The 12,845-nt window shown below is 37.7% G+C and overlaps 1 protein-coding gene across 1 annotated transcript in view; it reads right to left on the bottom strand.

Annotated features, from left to right (window-relative positions):
- LOC127882219 (uncharacterized) overlaps positions 1-12,845 on the bottom strand; it is a 112,072-nt gene that overhangs the window by 16,961 nt on the left and 82,266 nt on the right. The window contains exons 6-7 of the mRNA XM_052430733.1: positions 12,249-12,782; positions 8,191-8,822 (exon numbers count right to left, since the gene is read on the bottom strand). Coding sequence (XP_052286693.1) covers positions 8,191-8,822; positions 12,249-12,782 — 1,166 coding nt within the window. The remainder of the gene's footprint in view (positions 1-8,190; positions 8,823-12,248; positions 12,783-12,845) is intronic.

Here is a 12,845-nt window from a genome sequence, read left to right as displayed (position 1 = left end):
GGGTTAAATTTAAAACAAGAGCACCGCATAACGGGTGCCACGCTCAGCTGTGGGTGCAGTTTTGAATAAATTAACGTTTGACCGATTTTTTTTTTTTTAGAGGTCACAGTGACCTTGACCTTTGACCTAGTGACCCCAAAATGGGTGTGGCGTGGAGAACTCATCAAAGTGCAGCTACATACGAAGGTTCAAAGTTGTAGGTTGAAGCACTTTGATTTTAGAGCCAATGTTCAAAACCTTAACAAACCTTGACACGGACAGCGGACACGACGAACTTGCTATGACAATACCTCGCGCAATTGCAAAGTCTGGACAGAAGCTCTATAAAGTTAACTCTTTCAATGCTGGAACCGAATTTTGAAGGCCAAAATTGCAAACAGTTTGGATCCAGATGAGATGCCACAGAACGTGGCGTCTCATCAGGATCCAAACTGTTTGCTCTTCTGATAGTATTATTTGACAAAAAAATCGAAGAAAATGCTAATTTTAGAAATTCAGCAGACAACATTTTAGCAGACGGCAAATTTCCAAGCATGAAAAGAGTTAAGTAATGTTATGTGGTCTCATAAGGGGACAGGGTAGTCCCAGGCCAGAGCTGGTCTGAAGCTACGCCGACCACATATTGCATAAGACCTTTTTAACATGAAGCAGCATACATGTACATATAGGATCTGGCACAAGTTGTCATATCATACCATATTTTATTAAACGAGTTCAGGAATTTTGTTAGTAAGCCAGCCTTTGGCGAGCTTACAAACGAATTTCCTGGACGAGTTTAATAAAATATGGTATGATATGACAACGAGTGTCAGATCTTTTTTATCACATTGTTTTAAATGAGCAAATTAAATAAATATTTACGCAAACATAATGATTAATCCCGAATGTTGTTAACATTTCGTGACGTCATTTCACGTTTCAACTTCATTTCAGCAAAATAACAAAATGCGATTGGTCAATAAACGAAAACTAAGCCAATGAAAACGCTTAAAAATGTTGTATTACACATGTGTCATATAAAAAAATATGTAATGGTTGTATTACATGGGAAACAGGGTATAGCATATGATAACAAGAGCACCGCCTTGCGGGTGCAGATCGCTCATCTATTTTCTTTTTAAAGGTGAAGGGACTCTCATTTTCAATCACAAAGGAGGGAGGGGTGGAGTGAAAAAAAAAATGCGAAAAAAAGGAAAAAAAAAATCGGGAGGGGGGGGGGGGGTGGGGGGGGGTGGGGGGGGGTGGGGGGGCGTGGGGGGGTGATTCTTGGGTGCGATGGTTGGACGGTTTTTCAAACATAAAATAATAAAAATAAATATTTGTGTTTTTTAACAGTTTCAAAAAAAAATTGGGGGGGGGGGGGTGAGGTGGGGGGGTATAGTATGAGGGTGTGGTGGTAATTTGTGAGATTATCTTAAAAAAAAAAAAATAATAATAATTAGGGGGGGGGGGATTCGGGTGGGGGGAGGGGGGGGGGGTGGGGGGGGGGGATTCTTGGGTGCAATGGTTGGACGGTATTTCAAACAAAAAATAATCAAAATAAAAAGTTTTGTTTTTTAACTGTTTAAAAAAAAAAATTGGGGAGGGGGTGGGGTGGGTGGGGGTATAGTCTGAGGGTGTGGTGGTCATTTGTGAGATGATCTTAAAAATAAAAAAAAATTGGAGGGGGGGGGTTTGGGGGGGGGGGGGGCATGGGCGATGGTTTGGGTGGAGTCTATTGTGGTATGTCAGGTAAGAGTAGTTTTGTCAAAGTATCAATCAAATCTAATCATAAATAAAGAAGTTATGGCAATTTTAGCGAAATTTAATAATTTGACCTTGAGAGTCAAGGTCATTCAAAGGTCAAGGTAAAATTCAACTTGCCAGGTACAGTAACCTCATGATAGCATCAAAGTATTTGAAGTTCGAAAGCAATAGCCTTGATACTAAAGAAGTAAAGTGGATCGAAACACAAAATTTAACCATATATTAAAAGTTACTAAGTCAAAAAAGGGCCATAATTCCGTAACAATGACAACCAGAGTTATGCAACTTGTCCTTTTACTGTACCCTTATGATAGTTTGTGAGTGTTCCAAGTATGAAAGCAATATCTATGATACTTTAGGGGTAAAGTGGACCAAAACATAAATCTTAACCAAATTTTCAATTTTCTAAGTATAAAGGGCCCATAATTCCATCCAAATGCCAGTCACAGTTACATAACTTTGCCTGCACGGTCCCCTTATGATAGTTCATAAATCTTGCAAGTATGAAAGCAATAGCTTTGATACTGTAGGAATAAAGTGGACCTAAACACAAAACTTAATCAAATTTTCAATTTTCTAAGTATAAAAAGGGCACATAATTCTGTCAAAATGCCAGTCAGAGTTACATTACTTTGCCTGCACAGTCCCCTTATGATAGTTAGTAAGTGTTGCAAGTATGAAAGCAATAGCTTTGATGCTTAAGGAATAAAATGGACCTAAACACAAAACTTAACCAAAATTTTCAATTTTCTAAGTATAAAAAGGGCACATAATTCTGTCAAAATGCACGCCAGAGTTATCTAACTTTGCCTGCCCAGTCCCCTCATGATAGTAAGTAAGTGTACCAAGTTTGAATGCAATAGCATTGACACTTTCTGAGAAAAGTGGACCTAAACGCAAAACTTAACCGGACGCCGACGCCGACGCCAAGGTGATGACAATAGCTCATAATTTTTTTTCAAAAAATAGATGAGCTAAAAAAAATGGGGGGGGGGGGGGGGGTGGGGGGGTAGGGGGGTGGGGGTGAGAGGGGGTAATAATGTGGGGTGTGGTTATTTATTAAATGTTTAAAAAAAAAATTGGGGGGGTGGGGGGTAGGAGGGAGTGAGAGTGGGGTATAAAGTGGGGTGTGGTAATTTATTAGATGTTTAAAAAAATAAAAAACTAGCTACATAAAGTCAGTCAAAAGGTTGCGCCGTTATACGGTACCTGATCAATTAGATTTTAATAATGATTAATACTAACCATAACTAACATTATGTATAAACTTATCGATATCATATGTTCGAACCCTTACAACTTCCTACACAATCAAAATAAAACATTATGTATATCAGAATTAAAGTAAAATGTAACAAGAGCACCGCCTTGCGGGTGCAGACCGCTCATCTATTTTCTTTTTAAAGGTGAAGGGACTCTCATTTTCAATCACAAAGGATGGAGGAGTGGAGTGAAGAGGGGTGTATAGTGTGGGGTTGTGGACATTTATTACATTATCTTCCAAAAAAGCGAAAAAAAAAAAACATGAAGCAGCATACATGTACATATCCGTCCGAGGCATCTGTTCAGATTGCCTAACAGATTAGAAGCAAGGCCTGCAAACTACACAATCCAGTCCTGTTTTATATCCTTGATTTATTTTGATCTCTTAAGCTGATAGTTCACATCACATCACCCATGTGCCATTAATTGTAACTGATAGTTGGAGACCAAAATCTTCCAAGTTTGAACACCAAATACCTGGTTTAATCTTGCAAATCAATCATGATAATGCAGCCAGAGTCTAATCTTGTACAGACAAAATTCAAGCACACAATAACACCTTTTTACAGATAACCATCTCTGAATGCCATGATGGGCAATGATGGAATTTGCTGATAACTTATATGTTTGACATACATAACTGTGACAAACGGTGGTTCAGTTCATTTCTATTTACAGATGCCCATACTGCTACTGAGTTCACACATGTTTTTTAATGGAAAAATACTTTTTATGTATTACTTTATCATGCACAAATCTGCAATTATTAAATATTTTCTTATTTAAAGTTATGCAAAAGAGTCTTTAAGAAATAGTGATCAATTTAGAGATGTTCATTTTTTTTTTACAAAGAATGATTCGCAGTTCTGAGCTAGATTACATCTCACATAATATTAATCGTCTTACTTAGTTCTAAATTCCAAAGAAGGTTACACACTACCACCATACATGCCATAATTTTTCAGACCAATTCCGGGACATTGAGTTAAATTGTCCGGGACTTTTGCCGATTTTCCGGGACATGTATAAAATGTAGCAATATTTATAGACATATGCATTTTGATACGTTTTTTTTTGTTTCGCATCGTTAATTGCAATAGTTCGAAAGCCTATCCGAAATACACTTGATCTATTAACGTCAAATTAAACATTACTACTTCCGTTACTAGATACAAGCCACGTGTTTTCAGTGTAAGCGTTCTAAACATAGATGGTGACGTCACTGCGTTATTGTTATTAAGACTGGTGTGTAACGCGTAGTTGTTGATACGCCTTTATTCACTCAGCGATGTTGGACTTCAGATGTGTGAACAACTATCCTTTGCCCTTGCGCAGCGGGAAATAATGACGTAGTAGATTAAAGTCAATTAACAACCACATTAAACAATGCCGCCTTTTCGGTTTGACCGCGAACGTGAGACAATCGAAATGATAACAGGACCCCTGTTAATTGATCGATTTTGACAGGTAGCGTAGTCTGCCTATTCGGGTTGGCATTGTCATGGAGACGCTGCAGATATACACAGATTCGAGGTGCAGTTAAGCCTAAAAAAAGGTACATGTATATATGGATTTTGTAAATTCCGGGACATTTGACAGATTTCCGGGACAGCGGGACAAGTTCTTCATTTCCGGGACTGTCCCGGACAATCCGGGACGTATGGCATGTATGCTACCACACTGGATCAGGGCTAGGTATTAGAGGATTACAATGATCCTTGATCACAATAGACATGTGAAGTCACCCATCGGCCAGAGATAGCAAAGTTGCTAATACCCGATCCCTAGGTGACTCACTCTACCACCCTGTCACACATGTCTTCGCTCTACCCCACCTATATCGGGTAACAATCCAGAATGATGTCTTAGTACTCCAGTCCAATGCATCACAAAAGGTATCAACTTGAACAATACCTCGCTTTTCAAATTGCAAATTGCGTGTCATCCAGGCTAACCCAAACCACAGCTAACAGCAAATAACTTAATTGCTGTCACTAACATCCGCCTTGCCTTTTCACGTGATGGAATTAGCGCTTGTCAATTTGAAAAATGTGTTTCCTCTTGTAGGAGACATTTTCAAGCCAAAAAACACATGAGTACTTGGGATTTTCAGCCTTAGTCAACATGATATCAATGTAGACTTCAGAAGAAGAACTTTTAAGTCATAAAATAAGAAACAAGAGCTGTCTCCATAGGATGACATGTGCCCCCGAAAAACGCTTTGAAAGAAGTTATGAGCATTTTTCGAAACCTAAACGCAGATTTCAAAACCTAAACGCGAACCCTTAGTTCAAGGTTCAGGTCAAAGGGGTCAAAATTTTTGTGCCTATGGAAAGGCCTTGTCAATATACACATGCATACCAAATATGAAGGTTATATCTGAAGCGACATAGAAGTTATGAGCATTTTTCAAAACCTAAATGCAGATTTTGAAACCTAAACGCGGACCCTTAGTTCAAGGTCAAGGTCAAAGGGGTCAAAATTTTTGTGCATATGGAAAGGCCTTGTCAATAAACACATGCATACCAAATATGAAGGTTACATCTGAAGCGACATAGAAGTTATGAGCATTTATCGAAACCTAAACGCAAAGTGTGACGGAAAGACAGACGGACAGATGGACAGACAGACAGTGCGATCACTATATGCCCTCCTTTGGGGGCATACAAATTTCATATAATAACCAAGAAATGTTTCCACTTGTAGGAAACATTCTGAAGCCATATAAACACATATGACTACATGGGATTTTGCAGCTTCTTCAGACTACAGAAGAACTTTTAAGTCCTAAAATAATGAATCTTTTTAATGACCAAGAAATGTTTAAAGTCAGCAATTTTAAGACATCCAACTTACTTTTGTTGTTTTAAAATGTTGAATTTGTGGATGTGAGGACACATGAGAATGTGTGACTGATAAATAGTATTGGTTTGACAGTAAAGCCTTGACACAAATATAGAAAATGCAACAATGCAAGTTTAAAGTTAATCTTGCCAAAAAACATGTTCAATCCCAGCATGTTTGAGATTTGGGGAATGTACTCCAATCAGTATCTGCTAAAACAAAACATATTAATCTGTCAGCATTGCTCACTCCAGTAAACAATTTGCATAATGTTTGTTAAATTCAATTCCAATTTTGCATTCTTTCCCATGACTCAGTTGTTGACGAGAACAAAAACAATCAATAAGGCAGCCTGCTCATTACGTGTTCAATACTTTGTTTTCAATCATTGAACAATGCCACAACCTGTCACATCCAAAACAATTTTGACTTCAGAATAAACAATGTAAAAAACAAAAATGTTAGTTATTTAGATAGCAATCTGCTCCAATAATCAGGATGGTTGAGTCACATGATGATAATTATTTGGCAATTTTCACTTTCTTCAAACATGCTGTTTCACAGAATAAATTCAATGCAATTTGTTTTACAATGTTTTCATAGTACTTACTTTTTAAAAAGATATTTTTTAAACAAATGAATGCCACTTTTATAATGCTAAAACAAGATCATGTGCAAATTGACTTTGTAAGCATTTTTAAACAAATGACTTTGCCACTTGTATAATTCTAAAACAAGATAATATGCAAATTGAATTTGTCCACATTAGTTTAAACTGAAATTAAATTCGCCAAATCTACAAAACACTCTAGCAATATTTAATAACAACATTTGATTTTTTACTAAAACGAATATAATAGGTTAACTTTTGTTTACTGATTTAATAAACAAACTTTTTTGTTGGTTTGATAGAAGGTAAAAAAGGCGAGGAACCTACATATTTACTTCTGAAAATTAAAATTGTTTTGTGCTATTTTTTATGGTCAAAAGTTGAAAATGAAATTTAAACCAAATGAAAATTAACTGAAAGCTGAAAATTGAGTCAAATCATAATGAAACACAAAGAAGTGATAAAATTACTAATAAGGAAATTTAAGAACTCAATGAAAGGTCAAGTAACATAATTAATCAAAAATAACTGGTCTAAAATTTCCTGTTCGTGCAGAAAGTTGCAAAACGAGAGTTCTTTTAAAAAAATGAATACAAATCATCAAATTTTAATTAAACATGGGATCAAATATTTCAGTAATTGCCAGATTTTATCTTCTGTTGTACATTAGTAGCAATTAATCGAACAGTGAAAGCTGATTGCAATCTCCACAACTCATTTTACAATTAACTTGAAATACTACCTTTCTTTGACATTGTAATAATGTAAGATGACTCAGTAATTTAATCAATGAAAGTTGCATTTTATGTTCCATTTTCTAAAATTGTGTGTGTACCAGTTCTTACAGTATTTGTATACCTTCACATTTTTTGCTGCTACAATCTTCACAAAACAATTCATAAAGGAAATTATTTGGATTTACTCACAATAATTAAAAGAAATAACTTTATAGAAAACCTATAGAAAATAGGCTTTTATGTAAAATGTCAAGAAAGACATTCTTAGTGATGTTTTTCTGTATTAAAAGTGGACTTATAATTGTTTGCATAAAGCAAATTAACCTTATCATACACTAAAAACTGGAATTCTCATCCCCCTTAAGGTTATGTATTCTTCTTGTTCCACTTAAAATCTTAAAGCCAGGCCTCTGATTATTTATTTCACTAAAGAAACCTTGGACTTTAATTGGGCCATGCTCTGTGAAAAAGGGGGTTTAATGCATGTGCGAAAAGTATCGTTCAAATTAGCCTGTGCAGTTTGCACAGGCTAATCAGGGAGGACACTTTCCTCCTCAACTAGATTTTTGCTAAGAAGGGACTTTTAGCAAACAAAAATACCATTGAAGCGGAAAGTGCCGTACCTGATTAGCCAGTGCGCACAGGCTTATATGGGACGACACAGAATGCACATGCATTAAACCCCATTTTCACAGAGCAAGCCCAATTCTATGCTCTCCCAAATCCCCTTGGGAAAATCTTAGCACAAGTTATACTTGAACACATTTTCAGATAAAATGTTCTATTTGAAATGAAATATTGTCTGCTTACAAAATGATTGAATAATTATAATTATTATTCTTTTATCAATATCTATTTTTTAAATAAATAATAAATCATTTTAATGTAAAAATACCTCAACATGTAATAGCCATAAACATTAAGAAATTTCAAGGATTTTAAAGACATTTCCCTTAGTTGACCCCTTATGAATGGAAGCCCTATACCTACCCACTTCTCTTCTCCTTCTTCGGTGTGCTACAAACTCCTTCTACTGGCTCACCAGTGGTGTGATTCTGAAAGTGTAGGGGAGAGGAGACCTTCCCATTTGTCACACTGCGCATGTTGTCATACCCTGAATGCACCGAATAGCCTTCCTTGGGGGAGGAACAAGCCTTGTCACAGTTGTCTTTCCTAACTGAATACTGCACAGTTGTCTCCCTTTGCTGGTTCCCTTGCATAGGCATCTTATGAGGCGAAATGTGTGGGCTGGTTCTTTGAGTATTGTGCGCATTACTTTGACCGAAATTATACTGGTCTGAGCCGTTCTGAAAAGTATCACTGTGTGGCTTATAGCCATATATATACACACCAGTCTGGTCGAACCCGTTCTCGGAAATAGCCGTAAACTTCGAGTCAAAGATCACCTCACTTCGTGGTCTTTGCGGTCGCCGTTTTGGACTGTCTCTGAGTCTAGACTGCCCGGAGGATCTAGACTGGTTTTGAATAATCTCATCATCTATGCTGGTCCAGTTACGGAGCTTCGGACTGGCGCGATGGTCCACGAAGTCCACGGACAGCGGATCAGCGGGGATGGCAGGTAGGGGACGGTTCTGCATCCTCAATGGGCTTGGGGTCAAGCTCTGTATGGATCAGATCAATAATAACAAATCTTGATCAACATTGTTTTATGATACAAACCAACGAGGCCCTATACTTAATCAAATTCAGTACCTTTGATGGTAATCAATAGATATATTAAATGAAAAATACTACAAACAGTATTTTAATGAATAAGCCATTAAATGAAATCAACAAGTAATTATAATATCAATCCTGATTATGTAAAAACACACATAAATGTTTATTACCATGCAAAGAAAACTTCCAATACTTTTTTCATCAAAGTGGATACTTTAGTTGGGCCTTTTTCCAGAAAACAATTTCTTGATACAATCTCATCACATTTCCTTTCAAAATGGGTCTTCTTTTCCTCCCATGTAACCACAATACCAATATGCATGATAAAGTCAAAAGCATTTTGAAAATCCTGTTCAGAAAAAAAAAATCCTGTCACATCCCCTATAGCAAGATCTTTAACCTGATTACCTTAAAAACAAGAATATCAGTGAAGCTGATGGATGCTCCCCAATGATGCGCTTTGTCAATCTATGTGTTAATAAACACCTAAAAAAAAACAATTATTAGCCTCGGTGACCTTGACCTCGACCCCAGTGACCTCAAACCTCATCAAAAGGTAGAGGTCCATGCAAGGTACCTACATGCCCAATATGTAAGAGATAGGTAAATAATTGAAGGCGCTATGAGAAACTGTAACAAAATTGTGACAGAAAAATCTATTTTTTGCCTCTGTGACCTTGACCTTGACCTCAGTTACTTCATCAAAAGGTAGAGGTCCATGCAAGGTGCCCACATGACAAACATGTAAGAAAACGGCAAAATATTGAAGGCGCTGAGAAACTGAGAAACTGTAACAAAATAGTGATGGAATAAACTATTATTAGCCTGGTTGACCTTGTACTTCACCCTAGTGACCTCAAACCTCATCAAAAGGTAGAGGTCCATGAAAGGTACCTTCATGCCAAATATGTAAGAGATAGGAAAAATATTGAAGGTGCTATGAGAAACTGTATCAAAATTGTGATGGAACAATCTATTTTTAGCTTTGGTAACCTTGACCTTGACCCCAGTGACCTCAAACCTCATCAAAAGGTAGAGGTCCATGCAAGGTACCTACCTGCCAAATATGTAAGAGAACACAGTAAAATATTGAAGGCGCTTTGAGAAACAGTAACAATATTGTGACGGAAAAATCTATTATTAGCCTCGGTGACCTTGACCCCAATGACCCAAGTGACCTCAAACCTCATCAAAAGGTAGAGGTCCATGCAAGGTACCTACATGCCAAGTATGTAAGAGATCGGTAAAATATTGAAGGTGCTATGAGAAACTGTAACAAAAGTGTGATGGAAGGAAGGAGGGAAGTAAGGAACTTCAAACTGGCAACTATATGCTCCTCGAAAAATTTCGGGGAGCATAAAAATTTGATATTCCTTTCTACCCATTAACAATTATACTTATTTAAAAAATCATAGTTAAGTTCATTCTTAAAATCTTGTGCAAAAACAATTCATAGTGACAAGCCCCTGTGACCTTGACCTTTTGACATATTGACCACAAAAATTTAAAGACGTCTTCATGACTTCGCAAATAACCATCATACAAATCTTTATGGTTGTGGGTCAAAGGATTCTCTCCATGTCGTGTGACAAAATTAATGGTCTACTGACCTAACCTACCTACTTACGGACAGGTGCAAAGCAATACAGCCCCTCATCTTCCAATTTAGGCATAGAAAATTGCAATTTGTTTGCTTCAACTGAATGGCTCCGAATTTCACCTCCAAACTGGCCATTAAAGGGACCTTTTCACAGATTTGGTCATGTGTTGAAGTTTGTCGTTAAATGCTTTATATTGATAAATGTAGAGATTAGATCTAAACAGCTCCAGTAAACAAGGGCTGCTTGTAAAACATGCATGCCCCCCATATAGGTTGTCAGTTGTAGTGGCAGCCATTGTGTGAATACGTTTTTTGGCACTGTGAGCTTGACCTTTGGTTCACCGTGACCTTGACCTTTGACCTAGTGACCTGAAAATCAATTGGGTTCATCTGCAAGTCATGATCAATGTACCTATGAAGTTTCATGATCCTAGGCGTAAGCGTTCTTGAGTTATCATCCGGAAACCATTTTACTAAGTAGAGTCACCGTGACATTGACCTTTGACCAAGTGACCTCAAAATCAATAGGGGTCATCGGCGAGTCATGATCAATGTACCTATGAAGTTTCATGATCCTAGGCCTAAGCGTTCTTGAGTTATCATCCGGAAACCATCTGGTGGACGGAAATACGGACGGACGGACGGACCGACATTTGTAAAACAATATACCCTCTCTTCTTCGAAGAGGAGCATAAAAACAATAATAAAATTAAAGAAATAAAAAAATTAACCCTAAACTGTTCTTAAACCACTGACTACGACCCTGGGGGCCGTTTCATAAACGATCGTACAACAATTTTTACTTACGCGAGAAATTTGTAATCTTTTTAAGTACAGGAACTAGTTCTCCAAGCTCATCAAATATATACGGCGCTTGAGATGCCAATGTAATTAATTAAGTACTGAAAATGTATAATCATATGATATGGACTTAAGCAATAATGTATCTTCGAAAAATGTATCGTATCGTAAATGTGTATTACGATGTTTATTGAAAAGGTCCTCTGGAGTACAAGTCTAACGCAAAGACCACTCGGCCATCCATGCACATAAAGTGTTTTATACTTTATAAGCAATCCTCGTAGTGTCACAAAATATAACTACACAAACAGAATTCTCCAAATTATTCAATCGTTTGGCGTTGTAACGCTTTATAATTTTCAGGCTTTTAAATCGTAAAAAGATGCATATTGGATATTTTAAAGCATGGTATATGTTCAGAATTACTTTTTCCTCACAAATATCATAACTACAACAAAAATTTGGGAATCTGAAACATTTGTTTTTATTTTGTCAATTTACCAAAACTTGAAAAGGTCCCTTTAATACATGACCATGACAAGAGATGTGTTTGTCAGAAACACAATGCCCGTGTGTGTGTATCAGAGTTTATTTACAGGTCCTACTGGCCTCTTCACCAGGTCTTTGTAGCTCGACCTGAAACACAATGCCCCGTATTGCGCCGCTTTGAAAATTAAAGTTCAATATATCATTTGGCAGGTTTAGAAATTATCTCCCTTTTAAAGCTTATTACTTCCCTTGGATTGTATTTTTGTACTTTTGACCTTGAAGGATGACCTTGACCTTTCACCACTCAAAATGTGCAGCTCCATGAGATACACATGAATGCCAAATATCAAGTTGCTATCTTCAATATTGCAAAAGTTATGGCCAATGTTAAAGTTTTTGGACGGACTGACGGACGGACAGACGGACGTACAGACAGACAGTTCAAATGCTACCTGGGCATAAAAAGTGTGCCACTTACCAGGTCCATGTTGCCATAGTGATGCTGATGCTGAGGTGATGTGTGCTGGGACCCACCATCCAGCTGATCAAGAAGACCCCACCCCAGCCCCGAATCAAGGGTCCCAAGATTCCCTAGGCCTCCACTCGTAGAAAACCTCCTATCAATCTCATCTTTCAGGGCCGTCACCGGTGACCCTTTGAACCTGTTGGAATTGTTCACATTATTTTCCAACGATTCCCGAATCGTCACCACTTGAAAATTGTGCAGCGATGACAGGGGTGGAGTGGAGTTTCTCTTCGGTGAGGTTGACGCACTCTGTTTTGTTGGCGTCAGCTGAACAGGATTGGAGTTGCGTTTTGTCATGGAATAGGAGGGGTCTGATCGTCTCAGTGCATTGCTATGTTGTGGCGATGCTGTCGCTGTTGATGATGAAGCTGTCTGCTGTTGGTGGTTTGATACCCTTGAGGAACTGCTGAATGTAGGGGCATCACTTTGGATGGGGAAATGTTTTGCTGGAGACCAGTGCTGGACCTTGTCAGCCGCATGCTTGGCCTGTAAATACATGGCAGAGGACCATACTTCTAAGGCGGGAACGCGGGTAAATTAAGCACAAAT

This window comes from Dreissena polymorpha, chromosome 5 (assembly GCF_020536995.1).
Source record: "Dreissena polymorpha isolate Duluth1 chromosome 5, UMN_Dpol_1.0, whole genome shotgun sequence".
Taxonomy (NCBI): Eukaryota; Metazoa; Mollusca; class Bivalvia; order Myida; family Dreissenidae; genus Dreissena; species Dreissena polymorpha.
Note: the sequence above shows the minus strand (reverse complement) of the source record. Positions and strands in the feature narration are given on the sequence as shown.